Source organism: Canis lupus, chromosome 27 (genome assembly GCF_048164855.1).
Source record: "Canis lupus baileyi chromosome 27, mCanLup2.hap1, whole genome shotgun sequence".
Lineage (NCBI taxonomy): Eukaryota > Metazoa > Chordata > Mammalia > Carnivora > Canidae > Canis > Canis lupus.
Window position 1 is genome coordinate 13240041 of NC_132864.1, and position 14226 is coordinate 13254266.

Below are 14226 nucleotides of genomic sequence, written 5' to 3' on the forward strand. Positions count from 1 at the left end.
GCCGAAGGCAGACACTTAACCCACTGGAGCCTCTCAGGCGCCCCAGGACAGTTCTAAGTTCTTAAAACATGTGGCCCAAAACCAACTGGCTTTAGAACCAGATATGGCTCACAGGCCATACACCAATCACCTTGGCAGCTTGAAGGGAGCAGATGAAGGTTCTTTTTTTATAAAAGGATATGATCCCATCTGTGCTTTAGAAAAAAATCACATGGTGGTGTGGGAAAGGAATTACAGGGAATAGATTAGAGGAAAGGAAACCAGTCAGGAAACTCTCAATAGTTTCTACAGGTGGAAGGTGGCAGCAGCCACAGTGGGGTGGGGGGAGATGTCGTGGCTGATCTGGAGTCCAGGATTCAGTGGAAGGAACTTTGCTTTAATCAGCAACTGGAAAAAGGAGTATATGCATTTTCTCAATGTATTTCCCGCCCCTGCACCCCTTTCCTAAGCTAGGAACTGAAAGGAATAGGGCAGATAGATCATCTCTAAAGCCAAAGGATAGGACATTTTAGTAAAATCTCTGGGCTTGGGTGCAGTCTCTTTTTACCTATGATTATTTTAGAGATAGACTCCTTGACCAACTGCCCAACCCTCACTCGCCCCACCAATGCGCTCAGCACATAGTTAAAATTAAAAGCATATCCATCATTTGGTATTTGGCTCTTTTGAACGACCAGTGGAAAACTCAGAGCCAAATCCTCTTTTGCAAACAGCAGAGAGAGGAACCGGCTCCCCAAGAGGCTGTTGTGTGGAGACAGACTCATGAGAGGTGACCAGCTCCATTGCATGGTCTTGCTAGTTGTGTAACGGATCACTTGGGTTCAGGGAAGGATGCAAAGGGCAGGGGTGTGAATGCAGGGAAGAAGACGCACTCCACAGAGTTTTTCTAACACCCAACAAGTGCTACTTTTAGCTTTGTTAGCTAAAAATAAGCTCGAAAAAAGCTTTTCTAGCTTTTTTTCCCCCCTCCACAGACCCTTCTGAATTTTAAGTGCTGTATTTTTTAGTGTGGGCAGCGGAAATGGGTCTGAGGAGCTGTGCAGCAAAGCCTCCCCCTCTGGCACCGCCTGGGAGAGCCCCATGGGATAGGGAGAGGACGGGGCAGTCAGGCAAAGGTTAGGGGCAGAGGCCCAGAACGGCTCCAGGAAATGTTTGTATTTCTCCACCGGGAGGGAGGACAAACAAGCTTTTTTCGTGCCTTCTGGGCAGCTTTGCATGCTCTCCAGCGCAGGAGTCTGAAGAGCAAGAGTGAGGCTGGAAAGAAAAACCGTTCTGGGGCTGGACCCAGCAACTGCTCCATGAATCTCACCGGACCTGCCTGCCGCCCAGAAATGACCGCTTGCATTTCTCCATGCTTCACCTGGTGGGGAGACAGGTAGCCTGGGACAGCCTGCCAAGGAAGGACCTCCCTGAGTCTCTCATCCCCTGGCTGAAGTCTCTGTCTTCCCAGCGGTGGCTGTGTCCACCCACACGTGCAGTCGGTACCTGCATCCCAGGCTGAAGAAGTCGAGAAACCAGCAGCTGGGTGAGTGGTAGCCTTCAGATAAGCGTCTGTGTCTCTGTGGGGACTCCCAGCACCCTCCCCCCTGCACACGGGACACCGTCCACTGTCCACCATGGACAACGGGTCGTGCTGCCTCATCGAGGGGGACCCCATCTCTCAGGTGATGCCACCGCTGCTGATCCTGGCCTTTGTGCTGGGCGCACTGGGCAATGGCATGGCCCTCTGTGGTTTCTGCTTTTACATGAAGACCTGGAAGCCGAGCACTATTTACCTTTTTAACCTGGCCGTGGCCGACTTCCTTCTCATGATCTGCCTGCCCTTCCGGACAGACTACTACTGGAGACACAGGCAATGGGCCTTTGAGGACATTCCGTGTCGGGTGGCGCTCTTCATGCTGGCCATGAACAGGGCTGGGAGCATCATCTTCCTCACTGTGGTGGCGGTGGACAGGTACTTCAAAGTGGTCCACCCCCACCACGTGCTGAACACCATTTCCAACCGGACTGCAGCTGGCATCGTCTGTGCCCTTTGGATCATGGTCATCCTGGGCACTCTCTACCTTTTGATGGAGAACCATCTGTGCGTGCATGAGAAGACCATATCTTGTGAGAGCTTCATCATGGAGTCAGCCAATGGCTGGCACGACATCATGTTCCAGCTGGAATTCTTCCTCCCTCTCGGCATCATCCTGTTCTGCTCCTTCAGGATTATTTGGAGTCTGAAGCAGAGGCGGCAGCTGGCCAGGCAGACTCGGATGAAGAAGGCTACCCGGTTCATCATGGTTGTGGCGGTTGTGTTCATCACGTGCTACCTGCCCAGCGTGTCGGCCAGACTCTATTTCCTCTGGACGGTGCCCTCGAGTGCCTGCGACCCCTCTGTCCACGTAGCCCTCCACATCACCCTCAGCTTCACCTACATGAACAGCATGCTGGATCCTCTGGTGTATTATTTTTCGAGTCCTGTATTCCCCAAATTCTACACCAAGCTCAAGATCCGCGGTTTGCGACCAAAGAGTCCAGGGCACTCCAAGACCCAGAGGCCGGAAGAGATGCCAATCCCAAAGCTCTGTCGCAAGAGTTGTGTCCGTGTGGCAAGCAGCTTCCAGAGCCAATCCAACGAGCAGCAAGATCTTCAAATGTGTGGAATGGCACTGAAACAGGCAGACAGGCAAAACCCAAGGAGGACAGACAAACAGACTTAGAAATAGTTCGTGCCAAGGGGGTGAGAAGACTTTGAAAATGCCACCCTTCCTCAGCTGTATCCTCCTCACTCTATCTGGAAGTGGAATCCAGGTCACTATGGCTTTTTGGAAGGTTCCAGTTGAAAAGTGAGTGGGTTACCTTTCTAGGACCCAGTTACAAGGACAGGACAGTATGTGCACAGAACGGAGCATGTGTGTATTGGGTGGGGCTATGGGAAGAGCTCAGTTTCTGGGCAGTTTCAAGTGGCTGAGTAAATAGGTATCAATATGTACAGGGGACATATCCTTTTTCTGGGAGCATCAGTGAACTTAATGACTTAGCAGTATTTCCTATCCTCTGACCTTAAGTTGTTACTTGTTTTGGAAAGTAGATTCCAGAGTAAGTCAATAGCTTGATATTAGGCTGAGTGAGGCTCTTTCGAGGCAGTTGTCTTGATCCTGACGAATTTCATCTTCACAGGGCCCCTCTGTATGGCTCTGATTTCTCAGTAGCCCAAGAAGAAGGGCAGCAAAACCATCTGCTCTGATCTTCTCTGACCTCTGCATTTTTCTGCAAGTCTTTGCATTTCAAAGAAGGTGCTGAGGGATCTGTTTCCAGGGAGAGCTGAGCGCTTGAAAAAAAATCCCATTGGCCTTTGCAAAGGGCTGAGCCCAGGGTGATTGCTTCTGACTGCTTGTTATATGACTACGAGTTGAGATTACTTATTCATTCATTTTCCAAGTATCTACTGAATTCATATACATGCTGGGCACTGTGCTAGTCTCCCTTTTACCTGGAGGGTTGTTAGTCAAGCCCTGTGTGACAGCAAAGTATCTGGGGGGAGGGGGGGCAAACAGAAAGGTTAATACTCTCTCTCTTACTAACCTCTCAGGGAATATAGTTTCTAGACCTGTTCATTGCAAACATCAGTATGTTTCTCTCGTTTCAGATTTCTGTACAAACACTAAAGGGTGGGAAGGGTGATGTCCCTTATGCACATGAATTTTCCACACGTGTACTTGGAGCCCTCAAAACTGAATGATTCTATGGAATGACAGGCTGCCCCGGCCTTGGATTAGGGGGAAGGAGTCCAAGCCATCTTTAGCTCTGTTCTCAAGCCACAGAGTGGTGAAAGTCATTCTTGGCTCTTTTGTTTACACATTCTCAAATTTCCAGGGTACTCTCTGCCCCAGATGACCTTACCAGATTTTAGTTCTTTGGCCTTGAAACACTCCTATCAGCTGTCTTTATTATTTCCTTTTGCAGAGGCACTCCATACTCAGCAATGAAAAGTATGGGGTCTGGAAAGTGAGATGAACCTAAATTTGAATCCCAGCTCAACCACTTACTAGATGTATAATCTGAGGGCAGGTTTTTTTTAAATAAATTTATTTTTTATTGGTGTTCAATTTGCCAACATATAGAATAACACCCAGTGCTCATCTCGTCAAGTGCCTACCTCAGTGTCTGTCACCCAGTCACCCCCACCCCCCCGCCCACCTCCCCTTCCACTACCCCTAGTTCGTTTCCCAGAGTTAGGAGTCTCTCATGTTCTGTCTCCCTTTCTGATATTTCCCACTCATTTTTTTCTCCTTTCCTCTTTATTCCCTTTCACTATTTTTTATATTCCCCAAATGAATGAGACCATATAATGTTGTCCTTCTCCGATTGACTTCACTCAGCATAATACCCTCCAGGTCCATCCACGTTGAAGCAAATGGTGGGTATTTGTCGTTTCTAATGGCTGAGGAATATTCCATTGTATACATAGACCACAGCTTCTTTATCCATTCATCTTTCGATGGGCACCGAGGCTCCTTCCACAGTTTGGCTATTGTGGACATTGCTGCTAGAAACATCGGGGTGCAGGTGTCCCAGCGTTTCACTGCATCTGTATCTTTGGGGTAAATCCCCAGCAGTGCAACTGCTGGGTCGTAGGGCAGGTCTATTTTTAACTCTTTGAGGAACCTCCACACAGTTTTCCAGAGTGGCTGCACCAGTTCACATTCCCACCTGAGGGCAGATTTTATTTAAACCTTCAGCTTCCATTTTTTTCATATGTCAAACAGAAGTAACAATAACGTAGATGTCAAGAGGTTGGTGGGCAGATTCCATGAACGTAAGCTCCCGAAGCACAGGGGTGCTTTTTAAAAAATTTTTTTAATTTAAATTCAATTTGCCATTATATAGTATAACACTCACTCCCCATCCCTCACTCAAGTGCCCTCCTTAGTGCCTGTCACCCAGTCACCCCATCCCCCCACTCACCTCCCCTTCTGCAACCCTTTGTCTCCCAGAGTTAGGAGTCTCTCATGGTTTGTCTTCAAGCATAGGGATTCTGTTCACTGTTATGCCTCCAGTGCCTAGAAGAGTGCCCGCACATAGGTGCTCAATACACAAGTGCAGATGGAGCATTAAGTTCTGTGTCTGGCAGTAAGTACTCAATATTACGACTTCTGACATTAATGCAGTTTGCACACAAAGATGATGAGGCATAGAAGCCATTTCCCTCAGAGTTTGCCACCCCAAGTAGCTGCTGTACTGTCACTACCTGAATTTCCTCACTCCCCAGCTGCCTGGGGAGGAGTGAAAGCACGATTCTTATCTGCCTCAGAGAACCATATATCCTCCAAAAAGAAATCTGTGGAAGGCCCACACTTCTGCTTTTGATTCTACCCCTGCTCATAATTCATTCCTGGGCTGCTCCTTTGTTGCTTCGTTTTAATAAAGACGGTTTCCAAAAGAAAGTCTGCATTCTGTGTGTGTGTGACTCCTAAGACCATACGCTTCGAAGAAAGGAGTGTAAAAATCCAGAATCTCAGGTAGGCAGAGATTCTCACTAAGAACCAGCAAGAACAAACAAAAAAGAAGGAAAAATGAAAAACCCAAGCACAGTCCAGACTCCATTTTTTCAATTCCCAATGTGATGAAAAAGAGATCTTACCAAGTGTTCTTCAGAAATTGTAAGGAAGAGGAATTTAGCTTTGTTTGAGTAAACACAGGCCCCTTTTGAGCTCACTCATGAAGCTGGGGCCCTAAATTTTATATATTTATTTATACACACACACACACACGGTTTGAGATGGAATAGGACAGACAGATAACTATATTCACCATCCAGTGATGATATAGTAGGAGTGGGAAGAGGTTAATACTTTATCCTTGTAAAGATTCGTTCATTCATTCACTCATTCATTCCATCTTTCTTCCTTTTTTTTTTTTTTTTTTTAAGATTTTATTTATTTATTCATGAGAGACACACAGAGAGAGAGGCAGAGACACAGGCAGTGGGAGAAGCAGGCTCCATGCAGGGAGCCCAACATGGGGTCTCCAGGATCACCCCCTGGGCTGAAGGTGGCGCTAAACCGCTAAGCCACCTGGGCTGCTCTCATTCCATGTATTAGGCACCAACTCTGTACCAGGCACAGTAGACACATAAATGGAAAACAAAGCCCCTGACCCTGTGGGTTCTATTGTAGAAACCAAGGGAAAAAATCAAACTACCATTCAGGGTAACTGTGTGAAAGTGGTAAGAATAAGGTTCTGCAGGACAGCCCAAGGACTTCATCTTGACCTGGGGGGGAGGGGGGCTGAAGAGGGCTTCTCAGAGGAAGTGACTCCTGAACTTAGCCCTGAAGGTGACAAAGGAGGCAACCAGATGACTCAATGGGGAAAGGTATCCCAGTGAGAGAGGATGTGGTAAGAAAGCAGGTTACCTGGGAGCTGCAGGACAGTCAATGGGACAGGAATGAAAAGCCCTGGGGGTCTGAGGCAATCTGGTAAGAGGTGATGCCATGAGATCCACTGGGGAGAGAAGGTCTGTTCACAACATTTATTTATTTATTTTTTCTTTTTTTAAAGAGGGAGTTGAGGAGGGCCAGAGGGAGAGGAAGGGGGACAGAAACTCAAGCAGACACCCCAGCGAGTGTGGAGCCCCATGGGGCTCGATCTCACGACCCTGAGATCACAACCTGAGCTGAAACCAAGAGTTGGATGCTCAACCAACTGAACCATGTGCACCTCACAACTCTTCTTGATGGAAGATTCATGACTAACCTTTCAGATTCTTTGATTTTGGAAAGGAATTAAATTTAATTATCAAAGGCATATATGTTTTTCTTCAAAATCAAAAGAACAGGGATCCCTGGGTGGCGCAGCGGTTTAGCGCCTGCCTTTGGCCCAGGGCGTGATCCTGGAGACCCGGGATCGAATCCCACGTCGGGCTCCCGGTGCATGGAGCCTGCTTCTTCCTCTGCCTATGTCTCTGCCTCTCTCTCTCTCTCTCTCTCTCTGTGTGACTATCATAAATAAATAAATAAATAAATAAATAAATAAATAAATAAATAAAATCAAAAGAACATATGAATACATAAAGAAGTAAGAGTTTTCCTTGCATTCCCTTTAATCTCATTTCCTAGAGGTGATGACTAATATTGGGGGTATATACACACTTGCACACAAATGATGAATCTTGCTGAAGCAGGATACACAGGCAGGTAGTTTTGCAAGGTACTTTTATCATGAATAAAGTACCTTTTTAAAAAAGATTTTATTTATTTATTTATGAGAGACACACAGAGAGAGAGAGAGAGAGAGAGCCAGAGACATAGGCAGAGGGAAAAGCAGATTCCCTGCAGGAAGCCCAGTGTGGGACTCAATCCCAGGACCCAAGGATCACAACTTGAGCCAAAGGCAGATGCTCAACCACCGAGCCACCCAGGCCCCCCAAGAAAGAGAATCCTAGGCAGGCTCTCCGCTGAGTGTGGAGCCTGATTTGGGGCTCCATCCACAATCTGAGATCACAACCTGAGCCAAAACTAAGAGTTGGACACTCAACGGACTGAGTCACCCAGGTGCCCCAACCATGGCCTTTTAATGGATATTTAAATGATTTCCAATTTTCCCCTATTGCCATCGTGCTGTGGTGAATATTTTGAATGAAGTATCTTTGGGCACATGGGCTAGAGTTTTCAGAAGATTCTGAGATGTGGAAATGCTGGGTCAGAGGACAGGCGGCTGGAGAGCATAGCCCCTGGACCCCGACTATCTGGACCCAAATCCTATCTCTTTTACTTACTAGCTATGTGGCTTTAGCAAGTTACTTAACCTCAATACTTTACTTTCCTTGTCTATAAAATGGGGACAAGAACAATACCTGCCATAGGGTTGTTTTGAGTACTAAATGAATTCAGATATATAAAGCATCTAGAGGGGTGCCTGTGATTCAGCCAGTGAAGCGTCTGCCTTCAGCTCAGATCACAATCCCAAGGTCCTGGGATGGATCCCCGCATCAGACTTTCTGTTCAACAGGGAGCCTGCTTCTCCCTCTCCCCCTGCCTACGGTTCTGCCTCCTTGTGCTCTCTCTTTCTCTCTCTTTCTCTGTCAAAGAAATAAATAAAAATCTTTTAAAAAATAAAAATAAAGCACCTGGAATAGTGCCAAACATAGAATAGACACTGAAAAAACAAAAACAAAAACAAAAACAAACCTAAAGCCCTACTCTTTTAAAGCAATGAAACCTAATCATCAGTTTTGTTGTTGTGTATTTGGAGTTGTGTGTTTGGAGAGGAATATTTGCCTAAGACAAAGTTATGCAAACCTAAGAGTGAGCTCCTAGGTTTTCTTCTAAGAGTTTTGTCTTATATTTAGGTCTATAATCCATTTTGAGTTAACTTTTGTGTCCAGGGCAAAGAAGGGATCTGACTTCATTCTCTTGCATATGGCTATTCAGTTGTCCCAGCAGCACTAATTACAAAGACTGTTCTTCCCCCCACTGATTTATCTTAGAACCCTTGTTGAAAATCAGCTGAGTAAAAGTTCAGTCTGAACTCTTCATCATACCCTATAGCTTTGCATGTCTATTCTTATGCCAGAAGCACACTGTATTGATGACTGTAAAGTGTTTGAACTGGGAAGTGGGAGTTCAACTTTCTTCTTCTTTTTCAAGATTATTTGATTATTCTGATTTGCCCTTAGATTTTTTTACATGAAATTTCACACTGTATTTCAAAACCCTGAAATATTCTTCTCCTTTATTTTCATATTTCTCTGTCAGCCAGGGAAGCCAACCTCTTCTCTATTTCTTTACTACTTCTCAATTTCTCCTTCATCTTTCTGAGAAGTCCAGAGGTCTCTTATTTCCCTCTAGCCAAGTGTCCCAATTCAGTGTTACTTACCCTCTACGGGGGCAAATCTCCCACAATGCTCCTAATGAACAATGCTTCCTGTCTTTCCATCCTCATGTGACCCCTCTTAGAATATGGACTGGCTCTATGATTCGTTTTAACCCACAGAATACGACGAAGGTGAGGTTTCTGAGCCCAGGCAGCAAGAAGTTCTGCTTGCATGTTTTTTGAAAGCCTTGAGAAGCCTCGTAAATTCAATCTACCCTGTGGAAAGAACACACAAAGAGGCCATACAGGCAGATACAAGACTATATGGAGAGAGAGAGAAAGGCCAGGTGTCCCAGTGTCCTACTTGAGCCTAACTGCCCTCGGACAAGAACTGGCCAGCTGAGTCCAGTCAACTCATAGGATCAGGAAAGATAATACAAAGGTGTTTGTTTCAAGCCACTGATTTTTGTGGTGGTTTGTTACATAGCAATAGATAACTAAAACAGAAATTCCAGGTAAATCCAAAGACAAACAGTGAATCACTTAACCTAAACCTTAGTTTTCTAATCTGTAAAATGGAAATGATGGTGAGGATAATCAGAGCATATCACTCACCAAGTTTTTTGTGTGGATTAAATGAGATCATGGAGTTAAATCTACAAATCTCTTAGCACGATACCTAGCACAAAGCAGACAGTGATAAATGATAGCAATTTTTAAAAATTTTATTCTTAAGTAATCTCTACACCCAATGAACATGGGGCTTGAATTCACAACCCAGAGATCAAGAGTCGCATGCTCCACTGACTCAGCCAGCCAGGCACACCTTACAATTATCATTTTTAATTAAAAAAAAAAAAAAAGGTTCAGTTCAGTTCAGTGGCACACATCCAACCTGTGATAACTAGGCATAAAGATTCAAGTTAATTGTGAAAATCATACATTTTAAGTGGAATTTCCATGAAACCCGGTGGAATCACTGCCTCCGCTGTTGAAATGATTCATTAAAAGTTTCTGTACAACTCATGTGCTAGTAAGAAAAAACATAAATACATAAAAGAGGGACACAAACAGGACAAATCATGCCCACAGCACAGTGGGAAGACCGGAAATTCCACAGCAGGCACCAGAATCCAGGGAGACCGGAAGGTATATTCAGTCTGAGTGGTTGTCAACTTTCGGTTAGAATCACAGAATGAGCTGGAAGATTATCTAATCCCTCAATTTGCACATGAAGAAGCCAAGAGGGTTCACGGTGGTTGATGACAGTTTCAGACTAAGCATCCAGTTTTTCTCTTTTTTTTCAAACTTAGCAATATTTGTTGTTCATTCCTAATTTTACCCATGACTTGGTTTTATTTATTTGTTTGTTTATTTAAGTAGGCGCCATGCCCTACATGGGGCTTGAACTCATGACCCTAAGATCCAAGAGTCAGATGCTCTACCAACTAAGCCAACCAGGTGTCCCAATGACTGTTGTTTGAAACACACACACACACACACACACACACACAAATATTATAAAGCTGTAAAACTTAGAAAGAAAGAGTACCTTGCACATTCCAGCTCCTGGAAATAAATAATTATTGTTAATAATCAGTTTTTCTGACTCAGTAAATAAAGGACATTAGTTCTAAATATCACCAACCAATCTACATTAGTCCAAGAAGGATGCAGGATATTCACAGGCAGCAAGGTCAGGAAACAAATACCAACCATTTCACTAGAATCTTAATACACCCACATAAGAGGACCTCAATCCAGTGCAGCCTTATGAATAAGGCAGTAATATAGTAAGAGTCTGTGTAGTTTCGTGGTTAGGAACACAGTCTTTGAAGTCACTGTCAAATTCAAACCCAAAGCTCTGCTCTTATTGGCTGGGGTAGCATGAATATTACCAACCTCTCTGGGCTTCACTTCTTTCATTTTTTTTTAAAATATTTTTTATTTATTTATTCATGAGAGACACACAGAGAGAGACAGAGACATAGGAAGAGGGAGGAGAAGCAGGCTCCATGCAGGGAGCCTGATGTGGGACTCGATCCCAGGACTCCAGGATCACACCCTGAGCCGAAGGCAGACGCTCAACCACTGAGCCACTCAGGCGTCCCCATTTTGAAATCAAAATCAGTAATGGCCCTACTTTGTGGACTATAGTCAAGGTCAAACACAATTATGTAGTTAAAGCATTTATTTGTGCATGGGGTCTGGCATATTGGAAGCTCTCTGTAATGTAGGTGGCAACAGCACCTGCTTTTTTTTTTTTGTTTTATTAATTGAGGAATAATTGACCTGAAACCAATACAGTATTATATTGGTGCACATAAAGATGCACTATGTGTGTATATTGTGAAATGATCATCATAATGAGTCGAGTTAACTCTGTCATTGTACATAGCTACATAATTTTTTTCTTGTGCTGAGGACTTTTAAGATTTTCTCTCTTCATAATTTTCGAACATGCAATACAGAATTATTAGCTATCATCACCATGCTATACATTACATCCCCAGGACTTATTTATTTTATAACTGGAGCCTTGTATCTTTGGACTTTCTTCACCAATTTTGCCCCCTCTCCACCCCCTACCTCTGGCAACCACACATCTGTTCTCTGTATCTATGAGGGTTTTTTTTTTTTTTATGATTCCATATATAAGAGAGATCATATGGTATTATTTACTTTTTTCCATCTGACTTATTTCATTTAGCATAATACCCTCACAGTCCATCTATGTTGTCATAAATGGCAAGATTGTATTCTTTTTTAAGGTTCAATGATTTCATCATTTTTTATGGTTCAATAATATTCCATATACACATACACACACACACACTTTTTTAAATCCATTCATTTGCCTATGAACAGGTAGGTTTCTTTCCCATATTTTGGCTATTGTGAGTAATGCTGCAATGAATATGGACATGCAGATATCTTTTCAAGTTAGTGTTTTCGTTTTCTTTGGATAAACAGAAGTGGAATTGCTGGGTGGTATGGTATTTCTTTTTTTAACTTTTTGAGAAACCTCCATACTGTTTTCCATAGTGGCTGCACCAATTTCCATTCCCACCAACAGTGCAAGAGGGTTGCCTTTTCTCCACAGCCTCGCCAACACTTGTTATTTCTTGTCTTCTTGATAATAGCCATTCTAACAGGTGTGAGGTGATATCTCATTGTGCTTTGGATTTACATTTCCCTGATGATGAGCAATGCTGAGCATTTTTCATGAACCTATTTGTCATTCATTGTGACTTTTTTGGAAAATATATTCAGATTCTCTATCCATTTTTAATTAAATTGTTTGTTTTGCTATTAAGTTATATGAATTCTTTATATATTTTGGCTATTAACCCCTTATCAGATATATAATTTGCAAATATTTTCTCCCATTCATTATCTTGCCTTTCATTTTGTTAATGGTTTCCTTTGCTGCACAGAAGCTTTTTTTTTTTTTAAGATTTTATTTATTTACTCATAAGAGACTATATATATATAGAGGGAGAGGCAGAGACACAGGCAAAGGGAGGAGCAGGGTCCATGCAGGGAGCCCGACGTGGGACTCAATCCCCAGTATCCAGGATCACACCCTGGGCTGAAGGCAGCACTGAGCCATCCGGGCTGCCCTGCGCAGAAGCGTTTTAGTTTGATATTGTCCCTGTTGTTCATGTGTGCTTTTTTTGTCTTTGCTTCTGGTGTCAAATCCAAAAAAATCATCACCAAGACCAAGGTCAAAGAGTTTAATGCCAATGTATTCTACTAGGAGTTTTATGGTTTCAGGTCACACGTTCAAGTCTTTAATCCATTTTAGGTTAATTTTTTTAGAGATTTATTTATTTATTTGAGAGAGAGAGGACACGCACATGCACACGCCCACAAGTGGGAGGAGAGGCAGAGGGAGAGAATCTTCAAGCAGACTCCCCGCTGAGCTGGGAGCCTGACGTAGGGCTTGATCTCAGAACCCATAAGATCATGCATGACATGAGCAGAAAGTTTTCATGTATAGAGTAAGAAAGTGGTCCAGTTTCACTTTTGCATGTGGTTGTCCAGTTTTCCCAACACCATCTATTGAAGAGGTTATGCTTTCCCCAGTATATATTCTTGGATTTTTTGTCATAAATTAATTGACTGTTTTTGCATGGGTTTATTTCTGGGCTCTCTGTTATAGTCCATTGATCTATGTGTCTGTTTTTATGCCAACACCATACTGTTTTGATTAGTATAGCTTTCTTATATAGTTAGAAATCAGGAGTATGATGACTCCAGCTTTGTTCTTCTTTTCTAAGATTGCTTTGGCTATTCGGGATCTTCTGTGGTTCTGTACACAAAATTATTTTTTTCTATTGAATTATTTTTTCTATTTCCACCAAAAATGCTATTGGAATTTTTGTTTGTTCTACTTCTACCAAAAATGTTATCAGAATTTTGACAGAGATTGCATTGAATCTGTAGATTTCTTTGGGTAGTACAGACATTTTAACAACATTTTTTCTTCTGATCCATCAGCATGGAATATATCTCTCCATTTCTTTGTGTCTTCTTCAATGTCTTTCATCAATGTATTATATTTCAGTGTACAAGTTTTTCACCTCCTTGGTTAAATTTATTCCTAGGTATTTTATTCTTTTTGAGTGCAATTATAAATAGGATTATTTTCTTAACTTCTCTTTCTCTTTATTTGTTATTAGTGTAGCCAACATCATCTTCATCATTTTCTTGATCATTGAGTCCTCTGGTTCCTATGGGAATCTAATATTCAATCATCTCAACTCCCATTTACTGTGAAGCATCTACCAATCCCTGCTATTGAAGCTGGGCATGCCTCTGAAGAAATAAATTTTCTTTTTCTTTTTTTTTTTTTTAAATTAAGTTCTATGCCCCATGTGGGGCTTGATCTCATGACCCTGAGATAAAGAGTTGCATGTGCTGTATCGACTGAGACAGCCAGGTGCTCCAGATTTCCTATTTTTAAAAAAGATTTTATTTATTATTTAAGAGATAGAGAGAGAACGAGTGAGCATGAAGGGCAAAGGGAGAGGAAGAAACAGGCTCCCCGCCGAGCAGGGACCCCCCCCCCAAGTGAGGCTTGATCCCAGGACCCCTGGATCATGACCTCAGCCAAAGCAGATGCTTACATGGCTGAGTCAGGCAGGTGCCCCACATTTCTGATTTTTAACTCAAAGTAGAAGGACCTCTTACACAGCACGGATCATAGCCAAAATATTAAAGGGTAGAAATGTCCTCTAGGGTTACACCCAATTATACTAAGAAGCGAAGAAATTATGTGTGAAATGGTGATCTGCTGTGAGGGGGAGTTCAAAGTCCTCAAGGGTCCCATCCCTCTAAGTTTAATTTTACAAAAGTGGAGGCTTTTAAAATATCATGCACTTAGTGCGATGAGGCTAAGGGGGAACAGGAGGATACAGGAAC

The 14226-nt window shown here is 43.2% G+C and overlaps 1 protein-coding gene across 1 annotated transcript; it reads left to right on the plus strand.

Annotated features, from left to right (window-relative positions):
* Window positions 1-807: 807 nt before the first annotated feature.
* Window positions 808-5432, plus strand: HCAR1 (hydroxycarboxylic acid receptor 1). Its single transcript, XM_072802342.1, has one exon. It carries the CDS (start codon window positions 1617-1619, stop codon window positions 2703-2705), a length of 1089 nt encoding a protein of 362 aa, XP_072658443.1. The 5' UTR covers window positions 808-1616; the 3' UTR covers window positions 2706-5432.
* Window positions 5433-14226: the final 8794 nt, after the last annotated feature.

Bases quoted from the DNA above. Each gene is read 5' to 3' on its own strand.
- HCAR1 (XM_072802342.1), top strand. From the start codon at position 1,617: ATGGACAACGGGTCGTGCTGCCTCATCGAGGGGGACCCCATCTCTCAG.